The sequence below is a fragment of the Choloepus didactylus genome, chromosome 7 (genome assembly GCF_015220235.1).
Source record: "Choloepus didactylus isolate mChoDid1 chromosome 7, mChoDid1.pri, whole genome shotgun sequence".
In the NCBI taxonomy this organism is placed as follows: domain Eukaryota; kingdom Metazoa; phylum Chordata; class Mammalia; order Pilosa; family Megalonychidae; genus Choloepus; species Choloepus didactylus.
This window is the reverse complement of record NC_051313.1, coordinates 154,009,830-154,035,375: the sequence shown is the minus strand read 5'-3', so window position 1 is coordinate 154,035,375 and position 25,546 is coordinate 154,009,830. Positions and strand designations below refer to the sequence as shown.

General features: G+C 36.7%; 1 protein-coding gene across 3 annotated transcripts in view; it reads right to left on the bottom strand.

Moving 5' to 3' along the window:
• The window catches only part of EXOC2 (exocyst complex component 2), a 249,277-nt gene that overhangs the window by 179,347 nt on the left and 44,384 nt on the right, over positions 1-25,546 (bottom strand). For all 3 annotated transcript variants that reach the window (XM_037844489.1, XM_037844490.1, XM_037844491.1), the window contains 5 exons: positions 20,465-20,625; positions 16,077-16,253; positions 14,357-14,483; positions 5,124-5,237; positions 2,987-3,111 (listed from right to left, as the gene is read on the bottom strand). In XM_037844489.1, the coding sequence (XP_037700417.1) occupies positions 2,987-3,111; positions 5,124-5,237; positions 14,357-14,483; positions 16,077-16,253; positions 20,465-20,582 (661 nt within the window). In that variant the 5' untranslated portion in view covers positions 20,583-20,625. The remainder of the gene's footprint in view (positions 1-2,986; positions 3,112-5,123; positions 5,238-14,356; positions 14,484-16,076; positions 16,254-20,464; positions 20,626-25,546) is intronic.

The window sequence follows — 25,546 nt, the reverse complement described above, 5'->3', positions numbered from 1 at the left end:
TAGAACAAAGAGAAAAATTTTAAGTTGTGAATTTTGTAAACACAAAAAGGTGTCACTGAAGAATCAATATTTAAAAATGGAAGCAAAACATACAAATTAAGTTGATAATGAAACGGGACTATAACATGAATGATATCATGATTTAAAAACCATGAAAATCTTGATGAAATAGAGGATTTCAGGGGAATACCAAACCAAAATAAGTAAAACACAGAAAGCAGAAATTTTAAAAGAGTATGTATAAAAAACCTGCCTTTGCCCACATGACCTGAACCCACTGGTCAGCATCACTAAAATAGTAGCATCACCAAAAGAGGAACAATCAGACATTAATTGCGTCCTAATGTGATAAAATAGAACCATGTAGCACTACCTATGACCAAAAATGCTGAATGTGAATCCTAACTAATGCTCAATAGTCCAAACAATATAAAGGAGAGGAAAAAATGTTAAATGACACCATGAGGAAGTAATCGGTCAAATCCAGAATGTGAGACAGCCTCTTGGAAAATGGACCTCCTTTCTTCAACAAATCAATAGCATGAAAAAAAAAAACAGGGTAGGGAAGGTGAGGGAACTGTTCTAATTTAAATGAAGCTTAAGAGACTTATAAATCAAGTATAATGCCTGAACCTTATTTGAACACTGATTTGGACAAACCAACTTAAAAAAAGAAAGAAAATTTGAGGGTAATTGGAAGAAAAGTGAATATGCACTGGGAATTAGATAATACTAAGGATATATAGCTACCTTTTTTTAGCTGCGATAATGCTATGGTGGTTACATAAGTAAATATTCTTATTTGGAGGGATTCATACTAAGATATATAGTATAGAAATGTCATGATGCTTGAGAGTCACCTTAAAATATATTAGCAAACAAATTAGCCTCAAAAAACAGTGATAAAACAAGTATGGAAAAATATTAATAACTGTTAAATCTAGGTAATAGGTATATGGGGATTATTATACAATTCTATTTTTAGCATGTATGAAAATTTTCACAATAGAAAGGTAAAACAAATTACCTGAGCAGGTGATTTTATGTATTTGAACTTTCAAATATACAATTTCTAATCTACATAACCCACTGCAGAGTACACATACATATACATCCATAACCATTTGAGTCTGTATAACATTAACACTAAAAACCTGCCCCAAACAGCACTTAAGGAAAACCTACAGATGAATTTCACTTAAGACAACAGTCAGAAAAAGTTCTAAAAAACTATGAACAAAGCAAATGCTGTAGTGTATTAAAATAATCACTAAGGGGAACAATAGGTTTTATCTAAAGAATAAAACAGATTCTAGGATATACAACTGTATATACAATACACTCACAATTTTGTAATATGTACTTATATATGCTTAAAAAGAAAAGACTAAAAGGCAACATACCAAAATATTAATGCAACTGTGCCTACAAAAGGATTATAGGTAGTTACTTTACCTGTTTCAGTCTTTCTGTAACGTATTTCTTTTACACCAAAAAAGTAGAAAAGCTATAAATAAATGTGGGTCTAGCCTTTTAAAGTTACTATCAAAATCATTTCTAAATGCCATACAACCACTTGCTTATTAGCAGTTGGTCTCCATTATCATTTTTAAACTTTTAAGTTGAAAACATACTGCCTGGGCAATATCTAATAAATGAGACTACATAAATCTAATGCACCAAAAACTTAAAATCCGCCAGCCCCTGGGAGGTGACCTGAATCCATTTGTAGAGGCAAGAACTAATGATAAATATACAAATACAAATATATACATGTATATACACGCATATCTTTAAAAAAGGGAGACAGAAAAAAACATTTTTGCTAAATGAAAAAAGTTTTAAATAACAGTATTTGTTAGAACTGATAATCACATATGGCAAATTATCATCTGCATAGCTATTAAGCATCTTAACCATCTTTAACTTTATTCAAGAACACTAAACACTGTCCGTATATACTCAGGTTTCTATTTTGATATGGTAAGATTACCGATAACTTAGAGGGGATACAAAGAAAGGAAAGCAGTCAAAAATATAAGGCATAGAGTATTTATCAAAGATTACCTCATTTCTCATTCCTTCCTAGACAGTCACATTTTTACCCCTTCAAAAGCCTAACCTAATACTTACAAGGAAAGAGTTGTATCATATGACACTGAACTAGAAAGAAGTCAACTATATAAACTTGGACATGAGAAGAAGGGATTTTAAAAACAAGTAAAGGACGTCTGTACTTTAAAAATACAAATTAATTTGTAAAAATTAAGCCTTTTCTGTTTTGAAGAAAGGTGTAGCCTCAATTTACAGATAAGAGTTATAGGTACTTAGCTATATAAGTACTTAGTTATAGGTATCTTAGCTTTAAAAAAGAATTGGGTTAAACTTCTATTAATATATTTTACTTTCTACTAGACACAGAATTTAATTTTTATTTTAACTAAATGCTTTTGTTTAAACTAACCCATATCTTTCAATGAAATGTCTAAAACAAGATATTGCTATCTAATACAGTTTCCATTGTATATAAAGATGACGATACATAGTGGAGGTTCAGGGGGTAATGGTTGAAAAAGGATGATATATCATCAACAGACCTTTCCAAACTGAACACACATTGGGTCAAGTTATAGAATTAGTCAATGTATACGGTATTGAGAGCTGTATAAGGATTAAAAAAAAATTCCAGAATTTCACCCATCGGATTTAATTTTGTCATAAGCCCCAGGGACTGGGCATCACAGGGAGGCAGTCATCTCCCATCTCATACATGTAGAACAAGTTCACAAAAGCCTGAGAGACAAATATTTAAAGCAGCAAACCTTCAAAGAGATTCCAGCCTCGTCTGCAGCAAACATTTATGGCACATTTTAGATCTCTACTTTTATAAATACAGACCTAATGTCACACCCTGTAAATACTCTACAAGCACAGTGTCCCGTTTCCATTATGGAAACCCAGCAGATGACTCAGGGTATCACCTTACCTGAGAGGGCATCCTGTGCCTCAAAGAAAGTACTCAGACCTCCTTTCACGTATGCTAGGCTGCCTTCATTCTTCTTGTTAGCCTGCTTCTTCAGGTTGCTGACTGCCATTTTGAGCTGTTCAAAACTGAAATGAAAAAGCAAATATTTGAGACTCCTAATAAGCAAAAAAAGAAACATAATTCATTAAGGGTAAAACACCAGGAATTCTGAATCTATGTCAAGAAACATACAGGTTAATGCAATATGTAACCACATGAAAACAAAAAGCTTTCAAATTCTTACCTAAACTTTTCATTTATTATGAATGCCTAAATTGCAACAGGAATAAAAGAGTTTTGTAGCCCTCAAGTGGTATTTCCAAATATGTCAGACCCCTTAGAAGTAAAAACTGTTGATACTTTCATAATCCATATGTAAAATATATATATGATTTGCCCAGTAAAGGGTTCTGATTATCATGTACCTGAGACAGGAACCCTAAAAGAAAATCATAGATCATCAAGTTGTGGACAATATGTCAAACAGTGGAGCTCCTTTGTACATTCATTTAAGTATTTTCGATGCAAATTGAATACAATCTTATCCTCACCACTTTAATATCCAGTACTCTCTCACTAACAGCAAGAGTACTTAAAACCTGAGGGTCAAATTCACAACTTTAATAATTGAGAAGAACACAGTATTTTCTATATCACTCAGAAGAAAAACCGGTAGGCATCCATATTTCAGAAGTTTTATTTCCATTTGAGCTAAAAAATCTAAAGATAAAACTTTGAAAATATACTTGAAAGCAGAGATAAATTATGACTTATAATACAAAAACTATGTCCATAACGTAAACTGAGAACCACTGATGAAAGAATTTGCCTCAGGTATACGCATTAAAAACAAATGAGGCCAGAGATTCCAAATGGAGTCGAGAGGTCACTCTGGTGGACATTCTTATGCACTATACAGATAACACCTCTTAGGCTTTAATGCATTGGAATAGCTAGAAGTAAATACCTGAAACTACCAAACTCCAACCCAGCAGTCTGGACTCCTGAAGACAATTATATAATAATGTAGATTACAAGAGGTGACAGTGTGATTGTGAAGACCTTGTGGATCACACCCCCTTTATCTAGTGTATGGATGAGTGGAGGAATGGGGATAAAAACTAAAGGACAAACGGGGTGGGATGGGGGGATGATTTTGGTGTTCTTTTTTCACTTTTATTTTTTATTCTTGTTCTGGTTCTTTCTGATGTAAGGAAAATGTTCAGAGATAGATTGTGGTGATGAACGCATAACTATGTTATCATACTGTGGACAGTGGATTGTATATCATGGATGATTGTATGGTGTGTGAATGTATTTCAATAAAACTGAATTTAATAAAAAAAAAAAAAAAAGAATGGGCAAAAAAAAAAAAAATGAATGAGGCCAAATTTATTCTACGTATATGACACCAACTTTCTCTCAGGTTTTCTAGTACTGGTTTTTATCCTGATAAGTGAAGGAAAAATTGATCTTTAGGTATAGTTATCAAGTCAACTTCTCAAGAATATTAATTGTAAGTAATAAACCATACATTTATTCAGACATTGTTAATGAATATAATTGTTTTACAATAATCTTGCAAGTAAATTCCAAGCCTGCTCTTGTAGTGAGATTGGGTAAAAAGCAGCTAGCAAACAAACAGAAGCATGTTAATTTGGATATATGACCTTGCCTATTTTTTTTGGCTAATTTTAAGTCTGATCTTCACAAAATGATAAACCAACTCATTTTCTTTTGTTCCTTCTAGGGTAAGGAGAGGTGATATGTTCAGGATTTTATATCAGGTCTTAAAATGTCCATGTTGAAAGGGAGAGACTGCATGGTAAAGATCAGTTTCTGTACCCAGCTGGGGCTCCAGGAAGTTTTACTTGACTGCACAAATACACATAGAATAAAAATGATAGTAGGAAAGGGGTCCTCTAATTTATAATCACATTTTACAAATAAAGAAATAGATTCCCTGAGATGTTTCCTGACTCACACAAAGTCAAAGGGCTCATAGGCGGCAGAACTAAGAACTAAAACCCAAGTTATTGTATAATCCTGCCAGCATCCAAGCGAAACATCAACAGTTAAAAGTCCAGCACCTACTAACCTGGTGGTTGAGTGGTTTTCTATAAGATACCAGGCAGCTGAAAAATTCTCACTTGTAAAATCAGCACTCATTCCATGGAAAAGCATTTCTAAGTCCTTCTGAGGAAATTTGCTTCTGAGGGAGAAAAAGGGTTTAAAATATATTTCAACTGCTATTACTACAAAAAATGTTAACAGACATCACAGAGTACCTAGAATAATAAACATAAATACAAAACATTAAATAATTACATTATGCATTACATAATACATTATCAAGAATATATATATGATTTTACAAATACATCCAAAACATATTCAACATGGTAGCTGATTCCCTATCATACAAACTTTGTGTGTGTGTGTGTGTGTGTGTGTGTGTGTGTGTGTGTGTGTGTATGATAGGAAACGAGATAAAATACAGAAATTATATCAATAAAGAATATAACATTTAAAGAAGGTTTAAACATCAGACTGGATTGACATTTTATGATAAACATCAAAAGATGAACTAATTCCCCGCTCTGTGAATAAAAATCAAGATTTGAATACACTGAAATTTTTATTAATTAAATCAGTTTGTTAAAATGCTTTTTGTTAGACACCTACATGAAAGTTGCTTCAAGACATATTAATGCCTAAAATATCATCAGAGTACTAATAAAATTAGATGCAACTATATAGCATACACAGTTAAATGTTCATGTCTAGAATAATTTTAAGACAATCTTGTGATAACAATGGACTATACAAATATCTGCAGCTCACTTTCTTGCCTTTAGTTTCTAGATTCATTTACTGATTCATTCAAACATTTAATAAGGATCTACTAAATATCATGCTCCATGGTGGATGCCAGAAGGCTGCATCTGAGAGCAGAAGCAACAAGGCCAGACCCCGCCACCAGGGCACAACCCAACAGCTTTCACTGCAGGCTCCACAGCCAGTGCAGAGTGAAGTCTGAGCTGCCCATGATCTGAGCCCTAAATTTCTCTAAAACTCATTTCCTACTAGTCTAACCCTCAAACTGGAAGCTTCAGCAACCTCACACCTATCACAGTTCCCCGTCCACCCCATAGTTTTCTTTTACTTCTGTCTCTATGACAGCATCTATCCCCACTGACTGAAATGTGTCCCTTACCCTGACACACTGAACAAATCTAGTTCAGAGGGTATGAATAGAACATTATTATATAACCCAGCATTTCTTTAAAATTTATTCAGTAGTAGCAATTATCCCTACCCTGGGTGGAAACATGGCAGGTCCAAGGACTTTTCTGTGACTCTTATCTGAGAAGCAGTCTTGAGGGCACATAACTGCAAATGCAGCCTCCATTCAGAAGTAAGCAGCCAGGCCCAAGACTATCAGTTAGGCTCTGCCCAAAGGTAACACCTGACCCTCCCTCACTACCCTCAGCTAAGATCAACAGTTGGTGGACTGCTGGTTCTGGGGGGAAGCGAGAGGCTTTTATACCTTCTCTGCTAGCTACTGTTTCAAACAAGGTAAGAATGGAAAGTTCTTGGTTAGTGACTGGTACTGTCACAGGTGGCTGCAGGTTATCTGAAGCCTCCTTTGCGTCTTGTGGGTGTTCTCGCAGGTTCACTGAGGCCACTCCCACCCCATCTCATTCTAGGGCTGCAGCCCAGCTTCCAGTTGGTCTGGGGTCATCCTGCACACAGACTCACTGATCGAGCTCCAGGCTCATAGGTCTTATAATCCCCTTCTGGTCTTATAGTTAAAGCACACGCAACATATTTAGTTTTAAAAAACAAAAAAACAAAAAACAAATGTATCTGACACAGAAAAAAAGAGTTATATCCTACACAGTTAAAATATATAAGTTAGAGATATTGAAAGATGTACATCTGTAGCTATTCAGAAGTTTCCATTCTGTACTAAATAATTTAAAGTTCGTTTGGACTCTTTCTTTTCGAAAAGCAGATTTATTGAGATATATTCACATAACATACAATCTAAAGTATACAAACAGTGGGCTTTAGCTTTAGAGTTGTGCATGTGTTACCACAATCAATTTTAGAACATTTCAATACTCCAAAAAAGAAAAACCCATGCACCTCAGCAGTCAATCTTTCTATCCTTCTGACTTACTTCTATCCTTTCCCAGCCCTACATAACCACTAATCTATTTCTGTCTCTGTAGATTTATTTATATTTACATTTTATATAAATGGAATCATACAATATGGAGTACTTTGTGTCTGGTTTCTTTCACGTAGCATAATGGTTTTTTTTTTAATTATTTTTTAATTAGAGAAGATTGTTGACACTTTGCACTAGTGTGGTACCTTAGTTGCAATTGACAAAAGAATATAAAAATTATTAAGTATAGTTCACAGTTTACATTAGGTGTGATTTTCCCCCATATACCACCCTATTATTAACACCTTGCATTAGTGTCGCATATTTGTCATAATTCATGAAAGAGGCTCTGAACCCTCTTCTCCTCAATAGGTGCACCATGTCACTGGCAGGGCAGAGAGGGAGCAAGGGGGGTGGTGGGACCCTAAAGTCAAAAGGTGAGGAGGTGTCTCAGACACCTGGGCCAGGCGCATGCGCCAGCCAGAGAGCGCAACACATCTCATTCCCACACATATCCAGCTCCTTCAGGCACCTACACATAGGCTCCTCGGTGAAGCTACCATCTCGAAGTGCCCTAATCTTCACAGTTATTCCTCAGAACAAGTTTATTCTATCCTGATTTCTTACTGCAGGCATTAAAACTCTTACACCAATCGTACCAAATCTATTTAAATTGCAAGAAGAATATTTAGAACTACTCTAGGAATCACCCTTATATTTCAAAGATGACAAAATCCTAAAGACTCAGAGATGTTAAATAACTTGCCTGAAATCACACTTAATTGTCCAGGACAGTTTCTTAATGGCACAGAAACACAGACCCCATTTTTAGCAGACACTGAGGGCCAGTGACCCGGCATTTATTCTCTATCCTCTCTGCTAAGAGTCCCATACAGCATGGTGCTCCAACCTCACTGAGTAAACAAAAATTATTCTAAGCCAATCATGGTTATCACATGCCCCTTGCTAATTTTGGGGTGACTATGCCTTGACTGACATCTGAGGAAAGGTCTTCTGGAGCATCTCTGGAAAAGGCCTCAATGCATTTAAGAAGGAGAACCAAGGAGATACAGTGTCTTTCTGCTGTGGACATTATTGGGTCCAGTTTCAACACCAGGAGCTGGTAAAGCCATTTGGTAATTACTAAAGAAATCAGTTTTACATTAAGGACGGAGGAACAGGAAATCTGGGGTCCTCACATCTCAATGACATGAGCCATTGGCTCAACCAATCTTAAGAGACATCATCTCTAGACTCTGTGTATTATGAGAAAATAAATTCCTGTTTTAAGTCAAACGAGTTTTCATTTTGTTACTTGGACCTGAAGGTATCCTGATTCAATATTATATCCCAAATATACTTAGATATTTATGCAAATATATAAAAAATGTGAAATATATGAACTGGAAAAAATAAAAGAATGACAATGCCAAGAATCAAGAAAACTCTATGGGGAACATATCTGCAAACTACAGAGGACACATCTCAATATTTATAAAGGGAGGCAGAAGTAATAAGTAGTAGTCAAGAGTGCAGACCCTAGGTTCAACTGTGACATTTGTTAGATATGTCTGTAGGACCTTGGGGAAGTTACGTAAATTCTCTAAGGTCCCATTTATTCATAAGAATAATGGAATCATAATATCTTCCTCAAAGGTAGGTTTTGAGGAATAAAGTAGATAATACATGTCACTGACACACAATAAAGCTCAAAAATGTTATTTGCTGTTACTTTTATTCCTCAATTAGTTCTTTATATTTTACAGACTATCATCAAAAGCATCATTTCATTTGATTCTCATTACAAAACAGTGACTTACATATTTCCAAATACAGATGAGGAACCAGCCTCAAAGAGTTACAATGCAAATAGTCGAGATTTGAGCCCAGTACTTATAATGTCAAATAAAGAACCAGAAAATGTTGGTATGAGATAAAACCACAACTATGAATCTGTAATGATAGAAGTTTAGGAGGAGAATGGAGGAGGTACTGACTTAGAATGAAGAAAACTGGTAATAATCCTAACAAGTTACAGAAAAGGAAAGAAGCGCTATGTCAAAATAGCTAAATGAGGTACAAATAGTTAACACTTAAATGTTTCTTCAGAATAACTGGATTATGAACTTTAAACCTCCAAGGGGAAGAGACCAAGAGATGGCATAACAAGTCAGTTAAAAGCAAGATGAATTCTGAGTAATTCAAATTAAGTCTACATTTTTAAGCTACTAACATAGTTATAGAATGAAAACAATATGTGCTTCACTATGTAAACTCATAAAATATTTTCATCAAGGAATCAAAAAACACAGTTTCCATTGTTGATGCTTGCCACCCCTAAAAAAATATGTTTTCCATTAGATGGCAGTGTAAGCTCAGATTTAAATCTTTTGAAATGGTTTAGTCCCACGCTACAGGAAGATCCAGGCACTGGATTGAGGGGATAGATATAAAATTAACATGTCAGCATTCACTTTCACGTATGAAAATGATCTGTAGTAATGGCCCATGTAGCATGCAAAACAACAAAAGTCATTTAGAGAAAAGTTCTAACCATTCCACACACTGTGAGGTCTGGCTGCAGCTGTATTACCCTGTGTTTGCATTGAGAGAACATGTTTTCTTGATTTAGCAGATGGAAAGATGAAACACCAGGGTGGGGGTAGGGACTTACATAGTAAAAGTGGGCTTATGTAGTTCTTAAGTGTGTATATTCTACTCATTTCTTTTAGCTTTAGATTTTTAGCAATATTGTTTTCACTCTGATGTAGTAAATATTATGAGGGGATTCTTCATTGGTTTGTTTCTTGAGCTGGCATTGTTTCTGGACCTAGGCATTATACAACAGCTCACAAAGTTCTTTCTATCAGAATAATAATAATAATAATAATGATGATGATGATGTCAGTTTATCCAAGGCTCTTCTCTGCACCCAAGACTAAGAATTACTTTATTTTCACATTTTTTTGTTTCCTAAGTATAATGGGAAAATTAGTCACCTTTTCTTTCTGTTGGAAAGCCAAACTGAGTAGAAAAAAAAAAAATCAGTTTTGTATCACCCATAAAACACATACGAAATAAAAGTCATTAGAGGTGTAACAATTTACTATTCCAGATAGCCATGCTAATAATTTCACAAATAGTTTGAGATCATATAAAGACAGGGGCAAAGCTCCATTCTGAGGCACCCACTTTCACAAGTACATGGTCTCCAAAACATTACTTATAAATATTCTCTTGTAAGGCAAATGAATATTACTCTCAAGAAGCAAAACCCAGTGAAGGATTTTGCTTAACACGAAACTGTTTTTACCTTCTTTTCCAGTTTAAATATTCTGTCTCCATTACAATTTAGGCCATGCAAAGAACACATATATTTGTGACATCAACATAATAAATCAGAAATATAGATTTTTTACAAGCAAATCCTAGTCTCAATTCAAAGTGAAGTTATTTTTTCTGAGCAATTAGTAACATTTTTATAAGTATCAAGGCACCAAGAGTGCAAAAACATCAGCTAAAATGTCAGGAATAGAAAGGACTTTAGCAGTCAGAGGCAGCCAATAAATGCCAGCTGTTGAATTTGCGGGCTGAACAGCAGCAGCAAGCACGCTGGGCGCTCCAATACAGCATTTATTAAACTCTGACTCAGGCCCGAGACCAATGAGGAACGTATATTCTGCCACTCTCACTTTCTTTTTCCTACTCAGATGGACTGGCCACAAAACGACACAACCCCTCAATGTTCCACATAGTACATTCTGTCAGCTGTGCAGTTTCCACAAACATTCACATTTCAATTACCAGGCACTGATTCATCCTCCAAAGGCATTCCACCACATTAATCTGATAAGTTTATCAGGAGCATGGATACGTATTTCATTACAAGCACTCAATTTTTCAAACCTTCTCAATTAATATATTTCAAAAAGCAAATAATACTAGGACCTGATTATTCCTTCTCTGATAACATTAAAAAATTAAAAATAGGTCCACTCCAACCTTTTAATTTCTTAAGAATTCTTTCTCTGAATTCAATAAAATAAATACAGTTTTCCTGGTGGTAACTTAAAAAAAAATAAAAAGTAGCCCAAACAGACATTTTTCTGGCCAAAAACATCCCTTTCCCTTGGTTTCTATATCTCTTCCTATTTTTATTGTTCATTTTCTTGCTGGTATCTCTTTCCTCTTTCTTATGTCAGGAAAAACTGCAAAAGACTTTAAAATGGACAAAGAGATTACTGGATGCCCTTTCAATGTAATGTTCATGTTCACCTCTGGAGGGCCTTCCAGTGGTATCTGATTCTATAGAGATTTGTGTCTTTCTTTGTCTTTGACTGTTCTGCAGCTCTATAACAGAGAAAGAAGCCAACTCATGGAGACTGACGGAGATGTAAGGGATTCCTGTTCAGAGATGTCTGTCAGGTGAAGACCCGACCAGTCTCGGTACAGTGGGAGTGGCCAGTTTGCATCTTCTAGCATTCCTCATTGCCTGTGTATGTCTGTCCTACAGTTTTTCCTTTGCACTACATCTTACTGGTTCCCTCATTAATTAATGAGTTAAATAAAAGCTCTGTTGTGTTCATTTTATATTTGCATGAGACAACTGATCTTACCCTTTTCCAAAAATCATCTCTTAATACTTCACATTATCTCATGGCTTAACTGCGTATCACCAAAACAAAGTAACAGCTTGAAAGAAGTATTATTTGTTAATATTCTCCCTATTCAAGCACTTCTAGAATTAATGTACATAATACTATTTTAAGATTTTAATACAATTTATTATCATGAAATCTAAAAGGACATCTTTTTTCCTAAAATGGCAGAACAACAAATAGTATTTATCCAAGAAGAGCAAAGAATCACATATTATTGACTGACATTGATTTGGCACTCCCTATGAGCCAGTGTTCTAGTGTTTACATGCATTCACTCAGAATCCTCAAAACAACCCCATTTTGCATCTGAGGAAACCAAGGCAAAGAGAATCAACCTGCTCAAATCTTATTGCCAATGAGGGGTACAGCCATGATTCAAACTGAAGGAGTTTCGTTCCACCTCAAACTAGACTACCTCTCAGAGGAGAGAGGAAAGAAAAGAGAAAAAGCTGAGGACTTTAAGTGCCATTATTCTTGGCTGCCATTGCTAACACTACCAAAGGATTATCCTATTAAGAAAACATGCTATTAGAGACAGCTCAAGCCAAACCCCTTTGTAGATAGTAACAATAAGAGAAGAATAAAGATGATCAAAGGGTGAGAAGACATGAGTGAAGTAGAGAGATGGAATAGAGGATGGGCTAAAAACCAACTTTATGATCCTGAACATCCAATTTAGTCCTAATTTTGGTGGCTTTGTCTAAGGCTCATACACAATTCATACAATGTCTCTACACTCCTTGTGCCCACATACAAACTATACCTTTGTTATGAAAGAATACTCAGGAGAGATCTCCTGCTCTGAACTTCTTCCATGGAAAAAGCCTTGGAAAGAACCTGTGTTTCAGGAGCATTAAAGCAGAGGATTTACTATCAACCATGAAGTCTATTCATGCATGAAATTGTACTCAAACATCTAGCAATTATCATTATTTTCTAGACTTTCTCAGTTCTTAAATTCTTAATTTAGAGGGCCCAAAAATCCTTAGAACAGTTCAAGAAGGACCCATACTGCCAAAATGCTTCGAAGAGGTTATCCAGGACAGCCCAGTCTCACTGAAAGCTGCTAAATCCCAGGATTTTTCAACACATGAAAACTTCCCAAGACAAACACTCCATCCCTCTCAGCCAGGAGTAAACCTCAGTAAGTGAAAAAGAAACATGCTATTTGAATTACTAATTTTAATGGTCAAGTACAGGCTCAAAGGTTAAATACATAAAGACTATCAGAAAATTTTCTCCATTCCCAGGGAAACCTAAAATAAAGTTACGGTTAAAGTGTTAGAATAACTAATTTGTTGCCTACTGTGATGATCTGGAGGCTTTATGGACCCCAGGAAATTGTGTTCTTAAAATTAATCCATACTCATGGGTGTGAACCTATTTTAAGTAGCATCTTTGGTGAATAGGATCTTAAGTCAAGATGTGACCCACCTCATTCAGGGTGGTTCTTTATCCTCTTACTAGATCCTTTATAAGAGGATGAAATTCACAGGAACAGAGAAAGACACAGAAGCTCAGAGAGAAATCTACAAAAGCAAGAAGCTGGAAGCAAGGAAACCCGCAAGAAAAGGAAGAGACCAGCAGATGCCACCATTTGCCTCGCCATGCGACAGAAAAGTCCCAGATTGCCAGCAGCCTGTCTTTAGGAAGAAAGTATTTTGATGATGTCTAGACATGGACATTTTCATGGCCTCAAAACTGTAAGCTTGTAAACTAATAAATCCCCATTGTAAAAGCCAGCCCATTTCTGATATATTGCGTTTTGCAACTTTAGCAAACTAAAACACCTATATTAAGTGTTATGGAGCCACACTCAGTATATAACTCCATAAGAAGAATCATGAAGGCCAGAATATAAATTAGACAAAATTAACACATTGGATGAATTATTTAAGTAAGATATAAGGATAAAGATACAAATTATAACAGTTACTAAACATTGTACTAGGGATTAAGAAAAGAAAACACTAGATCCAGTTATAAGATGTCTCCAAAGAGTGTTTACCTGGCATAATTGTGATGATTAAAGTTAATTACATCTGGATTAAATAAGAATTATAGGCAGGGGCTATAAATAAAATGAAAGATCAAATTGGACTTAATTATCCTAACATATTTCTAGAAAAATCAAGCAAATTCTATACTGATTTCAAGTACCTTCTAAATATTTAAATTTACCAACTACAGATAACTTATTAGTGCTCATAACATTAAAACTTTTAGTCAACAAATTTCAAGACACTTTTCTTTTTACAAATGAAAACACAAAAAACCAAAGAGGTAAGTAGTTTTTGCCAAAAATTTTAACTGACTAAAATGTTCATCCATAGCAAAGCCAACCAGGTTTCAGAAACATTTGTTTCCAAATAATTGAGGTGTCTTCAGTGATGCTCCTTTGGGTGTTTCTGAAGTTTTACTCCCATACGGTGAGTGTATCAGACTTCTAAGCCACTGAAAATTAAAGAAAACTGAAGATAAGATGGTACTCACTTTTCGATCTCAATGCCCAGTGGATTAGCAGGACGCAGGGACAAGGGGGGAATTCCTTTATTCCTGTCAGTACGCATATCATAGTAATTCACTTCATCAACCCAGACAGCAGATTGATCCAAGATGCCTAGCAAAAATGAGAAGCATATCTTTGATGAGACAAAGTCGACCCCAAGCACCTTCTAAATCTTGCCCTATTGCTTTAATGTTTTTAAAGACTTAATGCAAAATGCACAGAGATACTTTTTCAAGAAATTTGAGGCCATAACAAATCAGATTTAAAAAAAACAAAAACACTGAGAATCCCTAAAAAAGGCAAAAGTAACACTTCTTGGGTCATGGTTTCATCGTACATTATTCAACAGAGAACAGTAAGTTCTCCTGAAACAAATACACTTTACAAATAATGAATACTACAATTACTTATACATTATTTAATATTACTGATTAAATTGGTAAAAACATTCAGAAGGTTAGTATATAAAGAGAATATTCTGAAATCATGCAAAGTTTTGGAAAATTGCCGGGAAATACCTAGGCAAAACTTGAATCAAAACAAAACTTTAATTAAAAATACCCTCAGAAGACTTAGTTCTTATTTAAGATGACTGTTGAAAACCATTATGAACATATAATTTTATAATTAATATTCTGAGTTTCTTCTTCTGAGTAACATAACTACCTAGGGACATTTTTGACTACAGATAAAAACCAAAGGCTTTTTAAATGGTTCTTTAAAACTCTCAAGAAATGTCTTTTTCTCTTCTTATATGAACACTGACATTTTTCCACAAATAGTTCTACAAAAATAACATACTCTTTGCTATTTCTTATCCTTTGCACTATTATCAATGCTGAAAAATGATCTAGATGGTAAAAACAGAAAGTTGTTTCTACATTGTGCTGAAATCAATTTGATAAATTCAACAAACTATCCTACCAATTCTTTATATAAAGAAATCAGTCAAATATATTCCAAGGAATGTATGGCTTGTGTAACTGAAATGAGCAGGTTACTTAGGGAAAGCTGACTGGTGGACCCTTTGAACAAGACATAACCTCTCAAAAAGAGCATCTTCCTCTATGTGGCCCAGTACTCTGTCATTCAATGAGGCACACCACTGACCAACGTACCCTCCCCAGGACACTGGGTTGCCACAGACGCACGAACAAAGGACAGGGGAGCAAGAGGAGGGCATGAGCCCTCTCCCTGGGGGAGGCAGGGATGGCTTCAAAAAAGAAGATGGCTGAACACTAGGCAACTTCTAGCTGTGTGTCCTTTATGAACACACAAATTCTGTCAGCACTCCCAGTTCTGTGAGGACTTAATGGGAGGCACTGTCAGAGGTTAGGAAGAGTCCAGAGACTCTCGGTATCTGAGCCACCAATTTCAGATCAGTTCAATAAACCTTACTAGGCCTACTCTGTGCTGATGGGCTGGGTGCTTTACGAAAAAATTGCTACTTTCAAATATGTTCTCTTTATCTGCTATAAAGACATGACAAAAGACGTTGCTGGGTTTTGTCAAAATGTATTAAGTTCCACCAGAAGACTGTATAATAAGTTCCTACTTTTCATTCACAGTTCAGTTTTTTAAGAAGTTAAACAAAAAATAGGAATATTATACATATATGTACAAATACAGAGTCTGGCTCCTCCAATCCTTAACCACTACTAATGTAGGAAAGCGCACACACACACACAGTCATTAGAATGATACCTATTTTTTCAGGTTTGAGAAGCTTGAAAGAAACTGTTGAGGTTCCTCTGCCACCCGACTTGGTTGTGACAATGATGTCTCCTTTGTCATTTTTGGCTTGTCCCACTCGACAAACAATTTTACTTGAAGACATCCATTCTGCAGTCAGGAGGCAATTATGTCCACATATTGTCAAACCTGAAAATAAAAGCAAGCATGTAACAAAAGTCTGAAAAAACAATAAGACCTTAAACATACCTACTACATGAAAAGCACATATGTCTTCTGCCAGAAATACCAGGTTTTTTTCAAGAACTGAAAAATGAATATGGAAATAACATTTCCTTGTTTAAGCTATTTTTATTATTGAATATAATCAACATTACTTGCAAATACTCTGCTGTTACTATTGTGTTTTTCCTAAACTGCTTTTTATTGAGTATTTAAGACACTCAGACTATTCTTAAGTTTGCTCAAACATCAAGGGAATCAGAAAATAATTTACCATAATAATTATATCGAGGCATTCCAGATTACCTAGACTATGAGAATCTTAAATTGCTGTCAGGGGTGATTAGAAGGAAAATTATTGCTACTATTAGAAGTCTAAGTTTTTAACATAAAATTTAAAAGTGTTAATAAATATTTCCTAAAATATTCTATACTTACCCATCTTCCTGATGTACTTTTATATGGTATTACAGAATGAAGCCAATGAGTTCTAGAACTCATTCCCTTGAGAATTCTGAAATAAACTTAGACTGAAGGCTGGTAAATCAAGGGGAATGTTCTCGGGCATTACTGGATCACTGTCTCATTTTTTGCATCAGCATATCCACTTGTACAACAGTAGACCATGCTGCCCTAGTGTTCCCCTCTCAACAATGTCACTTACAACACTCTTCTCTTACAGGAAACTGGCTTTCTAAAGGGGTCATTCTACTTGCTCATGGATACCACCTTGCCTGACACAATGAAAACCAAAATTTAGACAGTAGCCAAACAGAGACCCTGATACATCCCCCAGGGGAGCTCTTAAAAAGGGGACTGGACAGATCCCAGTGAGTCTGGCATGTCCCCTAGGGAGCACCCACTCACCCCACACAGATGGACTCCCAGTAATTCTTCTAACCTCTTTGCATTTTCCATTTCCAAAGAACAGAGACCAATCAATAAATACATATAAAGAAAATAAACCACAATGTATGTGGCACAGACACAGAGACTTCACGCCTTCTTTTGTCATTATTTAGCTTTTGCTCAGCATACAAGTTTTGCGATTTTGATGTGTTTTATTTTCCAGATAACCAGAACATTTCAATTAATGCCAAATTTGGTTGTAAAAATGGGGGAAGGAATTCAAGTCATCTTTTGTTACAACTTAAAGCACTATTTAGTAATAATGTTACATTAGCTATAAAGGAACAGAAAGAACTGTTTTTAGGATATATTTGTATTTCTTGAGATCATGAATTTTAGGGGTTTCCCTAAAATATCTATTATTTGTTCATGTACAGAATTTTGTTTTTCTAATAATAGTATTTAAAGATTACATTTGGACTGAGGTTCCTGTTGGCATTTGTAAGGTGTAATGACACATTTTAAATGTATTTATAAACACACAACTATTTTTTCCAAGTAGGAATGTCTTTGATTTTTTTCTTGACAATTACTGTTACGAACAGTTTCAACAATTTAAGAGATTGAAAGCCCCCTGCAATGCCCTTCCCATCTCTAGACAAGCAGAACTAAACAATTCAACACATATTTGTCCAAATAATCTTTATGCATAGATAAATCAGTCCCTGTATATTTAAAATAAGTGGGAAATGTTTTAAACTGTAACCTGTTTGCAGATGATTTATACTGACATCACTCAGGTCAATACACAACTTAATATTTTTGAATTTTATATCATCACAGATTCTTATGATTTTAAATATTAACTTTAGAAAGGAGTCTAACTCAACAATAAGTGTCAGGGTATAATGTAAAAATACATTAGTATTGTCATTAAAAAAAAAAAAAAAATGTCATTCCTAACAGAGGTTCTCTTCTGGAAAACTACCATATGTATAAAACTGAGGAATGGGAGCAGATTTCAGATGAATAGACATAAGGTCTTAAAAACAAGTTCATATGAGCAAACATGAATGGCTCCATGAAAGCAGAGGTTGACATAGAACTACCCCAGAACAACAGTTTATTCATCCAGTCACAGCTGCTATCAAGGTTCCTCTGATTTACTATCTGACCTGCAATTTTACTCCAAAAATTAATACTGAATAATTTAAACATAGATTCAAGCAGATCATTTTGATGATGACATTCTGAATGTCATGAAAAGAAAAGGTCATAAGACACATTTCTCAATTTTTTAAGCACATTTTTGCTAAGTTACAGAAAGCTAAGAAATCTGTTTCATGAAATATAATAGCTTCTTTTTTTGCATTGCTTGGAGAATTCCAAGTAAAGTACTCTTTACAGTGTTTTGCTTGGCTAATGTAGATATCATCTGGGTTAAAAACACTTAAATTATTTAGCAGGTTAAGTTTGCTTTTTTAAAAAATGGTTTCTTGGCAATACATGAGACAGGTTGAAAGCTGAACCAGTAAGGTTTACAAAAGTAATACATACTCAGTCAAATAAGAATAGCATTGCCTGAAGCTAAAGCAAGATTAAAATGTTCATAGACTATTAACTGTCACGATTGGGGGCTCACAGTGACTGCCAGTTAAAATTCTGGACATAACTTCCATCAATATAATATATTTCCATGCATTCTGAGGATTTTTCCACTTTGCATAAAGAAACATTTGGAATGAACAACGTCAAAAAGACATGGACATGGGATTGGATAAGACTATCTTCATAAGAATAACTCTGAGTGATATTTACTGAAGAATCACAAATTACAGCTAGAGAAAACAATACAAAACAAAACCTAATTAAATAGCACTAGCTAAAAGAATTAGCTGTGACATGCAAAACTCAGTTACTAAACAGTTTCTCTCTTTAATGGGTTTTCTCAGTGGCTAAAAAACCAATCTACCAACCAACAATTGATAATGCAGGGAAAAGTTCCGATTTATAATCTCCAATATTTTACCAATCCGTCCCTCATAAATTAAGAAATGAGTCAAGAGAGTATCCGAATTCTGAGTGAATTTATGTGGGAAGTCAGAATATATATTCAGTAGCACACACTAGTATCTCTCTTTTCCTCATTCTGAATGCATCTGTATACCCTAATGCACATTCTGTTGGCAAATGATTGCAACTGACCAATACATCTACATTTCAAATTTGCTCTCTACCCTGGCTGTACCTCTACCCTGGCTGTACCATTTCTATTTAAAAAAAAAAAAAGTTGGACTCCACCCTTAGCGATTGAGACTTAGCAGGCCAGAACGTTTTTAATGTTCCAGGGGAAATTCAGACAGGCCAGGGCTAAGAACCACTGACAAGCATGAATGCTCAAAAACTAAGCCAGGAATAGAGGGTCCTTACGTACAGAGGAAAAGAAACACACTACGCAAACCAACGGTCTAAAAATACTTATCCAGTGCCAACTGGGTGCATGGTGTTCTATCACTGTCTATCCTTGAGTTTAAAATCTGCTAGGAAAGATTAAAAAAACATAAACCGATTCTAAAAATAAAACTTAACTTCCTCTAAGTATGTAAATATTAGGGTCATCTAAATAAAAAAATATAGATTAACACGGGTGGGAAATAGTTTGAAGAGAGTTTGTTGTGAGTCAAGTCCTGGCAGGATAGGACAGAGAGGATTCAAGACTCTTAACACACGGCAGAGCACTTAAGATCATCAACCAAGTGGAAGCATCCACATGGGCAGAACAAAGGAAAGAGCAGGTCTAATGGGCCAAGGTAAGGATATATGCCTGGGGAGAGAGAAGAACCTGTTTTACGTGTGGCAACGACAAAAAGCCAAGTGGCACTGATTTTAACTGAGTTTAGATTTGATTTGAAAAGCCATAAGGAAAAGAGAAGAGGCATCATTCACATAGCACCTGAGGAAGATTACACACAGTTGTATGAAGTAGGGAGAACTATAGAGAACAAAAAGAGATAGGAGGCTATTTGGGCAGTTTAAGCAGGAGGGATCAAAGCTGAGGAAATGGAAGCAAATTAGCTGTGAGAAACTTTCTGAAGGAAGGACAGACAGGACTTGGGGAAAGACAATATATATACAAGATTTGACAAAATAACGGCTTTAACAGAAAAATCAGAAAAACAAACAACTTTCTTCATTTTTATTCAGATCATTCTGTACAGATCACATGGTGGTTTTCTATCACCCTCACTATTTCAAAATAATCTATTTGCCACAAGTACCCAACATACATAAATTTCCCATGGGGACACAAGCTCAATCATGGACTTTACCTATGAGGTCAGTTGGCCCAATTCCCAGGTTCTCTCCTCTAATGGTGACCTTTGTCCACGGTATTCCTTCATTGGGAGAGATGCCTGTCACGAGTGGAGGCTGTCGTGATCGAGACATAACGCTTGACGGAGCAAACTGATGATCTAGCTATATAAGCAATCTGTTAAAATAGACAGAAAAAAATAGTTAGTGCCAACTGAGATAAGGTTTGACTAAAAATATCAGAATGCTTGCTAGGTATTCAGTAACAAAATACAAAAAGTATTCTTAGGCATATAGCTCTGAGTTTTTTAGCTGTCACTTAGCCTGCCAGTCAACATCCACTGGACATTCTGTTTATTAAGCCCAAGTGTGTACCGGGAACTGGAGTATGTATTTTCATATACTGTTAAAGTTTTACTCCCAAGGTTGATTAATGATGTTCATAAAAATTCAAGAGCATCTGTATCCCCATAGATGTACTGAATTTCACTTAGTATGAAACTGGTAACTTTTGTATTATACTGATGTGCCAGTCTGGATGTATTATGTCCACCAAACGCCATGTTCTTTAATGCAATCTTGTGGGGGCAGATGTATTAGTGATCAGGCTGGAATCCTTTGAGTGTTTCCATGGAGATGTGACTCATCAACTGTGGGTGATACGTTTGAATTATTTCCATGGAGATACGGACCCCATTCATTCAGGGTGGGTCTTGATTTAATCACTGGAGTCTTTTAAAAGAGCTCACAAACAGAAGGCCCTCAGAGCAGCTGAGAGTGACATTCTGGAGAGCAACTGAGAGACATTTTGGAGATGGCCATTGAAAGCAGGCTTTTGCTGAGGCTTTGGAGATGCTAGCTCAGAGTTTGCTCAGGAGAAGCTAAGAGAGGACAAAACACCCCAAGAGCAACATTTTGAAGAATGCACAGGAGCTGAGAGAGGAGCTGGAACACAACCTGGGATCAGCAGATGCTAGCCACGTGCCTTCTCAGCTAACAGAGGTTTTCCAAACACCATTGGCCTTCGTTTGGTGAAGATATATGTGTGCTGATGCCTTAGCAAACCGGAACAACTGAGTTCAACAACTCTTTTTTAATGTGCTCAAATCAATGTGTTGAAATTTTTACCAAATCTAGAACACAAATGTACAGGCAGAAGCATGAATTTGCTAATGGTTCTGAGCATAGCATAATTGGTAAAAAGGCAGTTTTGGGGGTCAAAGAAACCTCTGTTCAAGTCCTGATGCTGCAATTTACTAACTCTGTTCTAACCCTCGGTTTCTTCAGTGTGAAATGGGGCTAATATTTCATAAGGTTACTGTAAAGATCAAGTAGGTAGGTTGTGGGGAGGATTGGGGGAAGGTGGCAGAGTAGGGAGCTCCAGGACTAAGTCCTTCTACCAAAACAACTATTAACCAGACAGGAACCCTCTGAAACAACTATTTTGGTACTCTGAAGGTCAGAAGAGCACTGTACAGCATCCAGGAAAGAGAAGGAAGAGGCTGACAAATCGCTGTAAAAAAAATCAGTAAACTGCTCTCTCTGTGCAGTGGCTACGGGCACCCATCCTCCACTCTCACAGCACAGCAGGCCACCCTGGGGCACAGCTCCTGGCTGGCACACTGGTGACAGAAAGGGACATAAAAACCCTCTTCCCCAAGACCCAGGTGAGAACTGCCTATTACTGATCACGGCTTTTGACTGGAAAATCCAGATTGCTGGGTCCCAGCTCTGAGGGCAGTTACTGTTTCAACACACCTTGGAAAAAGGCAGCAGCAGCCACTGTTTCAGCCCTCCCTGGACAGGGGTGGCAGTGGTGCAGACTTGGGGACACTGCACTTTCTGAGGACTGTGGGTTCAAGAGCTGCTTCTGCTGGGCAGGCCAGGAGGGGTCACCTTTCGGGAGCCGTCAGAGAGCTCTTGGCACCCCTCCTGATCCCCAGAGTACTTCTGAGCCAGTCTGTACCTCCTTTGTAGGTCCCTGGACCTGTTTTGACTGGGAGAGAATGACTTGAGAAACTCCTCACCAGCAGACCCCACCTCCCAGAATTTGCCTCCAGGCAAAAGCAGCTTGAGACAACAAAAGGAGTGTAAGAAACTATAGAGGCGGTAACGTGGACACAATAATTGTAATAGTCCCTAGATTGTAAGCTCTTACAGCAGTTAACTCTATCCCTGAATTGTAAGGCCTATCTCTAAACTTTAAGATGCTGATCCCCTAGCGTATGTTGTCACAGACATTGGGACTGGCGGTTTGATGTGCTGAGCCCTCAAGCATGGGACTTGCCCTTATGAAGCTCATTACCACAAAGGAAAGTCTAAAGTTGTATGTAATGGTGCCTGAGAGTCTCCCCCTGAGTGCCTCTTTGTTGCTCAGATGTGGCCCTCTCTCTCTCTAACTGAGCCATCTCGACAGGTGGACTCGCTGCCCTCCCCCCTACGTGGGACCCGACTCCCAGGGTTGTGGATCTCCCTGGCAACGCAGAGTATGACTCCCGGGGATGAGTGTGGACCCAGCATCGTGGGATTGAGAGTATCTTCTTGACCAAAAGGGGGATGCAAAATGAGACGAAATAGTTTCAGTGGCTGAGAGATTCCAAATGGAGTCGAGAGGTCACTCTGGTGAACATTCTTATGCACTATATAGATAACACCTCTTAGGCTTTAATGTATTGGAATAGCTAGAAGTAAATACCTGAAACTACCAAACTCCAACCCAGCAGTCTGGACTCCTGAAGACAATTATATAATAATGTAGATTACAAGGGGTGACAGTGTGAAGACCTTGTGGATCACACCCCCTTATCTAATGTATGGATGAGTAGAAAAATGGGAATAAAAACTAAAGGACAAATGGGGTGGGATGAGGGGATGATTTGGGTGTTCTTTTTTCACTTTTATTTTTTATTCTTGTTCTGGTTCTTTCTGATTAAGGAAAATGTTCAGAGATAGACTGTGGTGATGAACGCATAACTATGTTATCATACTGTGGACAGTGGATTGTATATCATGGATGATAGTATGGTGTGTGAATGTATTTCAATAAAACTGAATTTAATAAAAAAAAAAAAAAAAAAGAAACTATAGAGGCGGACAGTCTGGGGCAAGGTACTGCCCATTTCAAAGACCCAGAAGAGGGAGGTCTGTCTCCTGGGAAACAGAGGGAACAACCAAACTCCTGTAAACAGAGGAACTCCAGAACAACTAAGGAACAAAAGACCAGTTGCTAAATAGCAAAATGGCAGAAGAAAATCCTGTTTCATCAGTAGTGACTTTAAATGTAAATGGGTTAAACTCTCCAATCAATAGCCAGAGACTGGCAGAATAGATAAAAAAGCATGACCAACTGTATGCTGTCTGCAAGAGACTAACCTTAAGTCAAAGACACAAGTACACTGGAAATGAAAGGATGGAAAAAAATACACCAGTAAGTAGTAACCAAAAGAGCTGGAGTAGCTATACTAACATCAGACAAAAGAGACATTAAAGTAAAAAAAAAGTTACAAGGCACAAAGGTGGTTATTATATACTGGCAACAATTATAAATATTTATGCACTTAACAGCATAGCCCCAAAATATATGAAACAAATACTGACAGACATGAAAGGAGAAACTGATGGTTCTACATTAATAGAAGATTTTAATATACCACTCTCAATAAGGGACAGAACATCAAGTCAGAAGATCATTAAGGAAATACAAGATTCAAATGATACTCGAAACCAACTAGACCTAACAGATTTCACCCAACAAAAACAGAACAGATGTTCTTCCCGAGTGCACGATTCATTCTCCAGAACAGACCATATATCAGGTCACAAAACAAGTTACCAATAAATTCATAAATATTGAAATCATACAACATATATTCCCTGACCACAACAGAATGAAGCTGGAAATCAATAGCAGAAGGAGAAATGTAAAATCACAAATATGTGGAAATTAAACAATATTCTCTTAAACAACAGATGGGTTACAGAGGAAATCAAAAGTGAAATTAGGAAATATCTTGAGGCAAAGGAAAATGAAAATACAACATACCAAAACTTATTAGAACAGAGAATGGGCAGACAGAGGAGTCTTGGCATGCAGAAGAGACCACTCTGCTCCTCCTTCAGCTGATTCTTCTTTCAGGACCTTCAATATTGAGTCGGCTGAAGTATATATTTCCCTGGCGCTCAGTCACTGGCATTGAGGAATCTGAACACTATCTCAATGATTCAGCCCAAGGGTTAGAAGAGGGTGCACTAAACCGAGAGAGCCAGAAGGAAGCTTCCTTCCCTGCCCATCCATGGCCTCAAGGTACTCCCCTCCTGCGGCCTCAGACCACCCTGGAAACTTCCTTGGCACCCACCCAAGGAGGTGCTGGTGGCTCTGGGACAAGTCTGCAGTGTCCACACTGGAATGGCAAAGACCTTCTTAATTTTGGCTCTGGAAGAGGATGGTCTGCCCCATATTTCAACTGAAACACACTTTTTTTTCCTGTTCATTAGATGGGGCTACCCCTAGGTGATGGACAAGACTGGATTCTCATGGCTTCTTTCTCCATTCTCAGTTTCCTGGACTACTGCTTTTCTGGTTGTAACAGAAAGGCAGAGGTAGACAATTGTCAACTGAGCTATGGACAATATGGTGTTTTATTAACACACCATACATTCCCTCCTAAGTAAACAATCAAAGGTTCCTGGTGTGGTCACATAGTTGTGCAAGAAAAAAGAAAAAAAGAGGAAAAAAATGACTAAAAAGAAATAAAAGAGGGAATAAAATAAAAATAGAGTGCAATGAAAAGGTCAGACGATGGCACCAATGTGGGAAGTCCCATGACCCTCCCTTGTATTTCCCTCTTGTGGACATTTGGTTTTGGTATATTGCCTTTGTTGCAACTGATGGAGGCATATTACAATGTTACTATTAACTATTAAAAAAAAAAAACTTATTGGATGGATAATCAAATAATCAATAATCAAAAACCTCCCAACAAAAGACCAAGACCACATGACTTCACAGATGAATTCTACCAAACATTCCAAGGAGACCTAACTCTAATTCTGCTCAAACTCTTCCAAAAAATTGAAGAGGAAACACTCCCTAATTCATT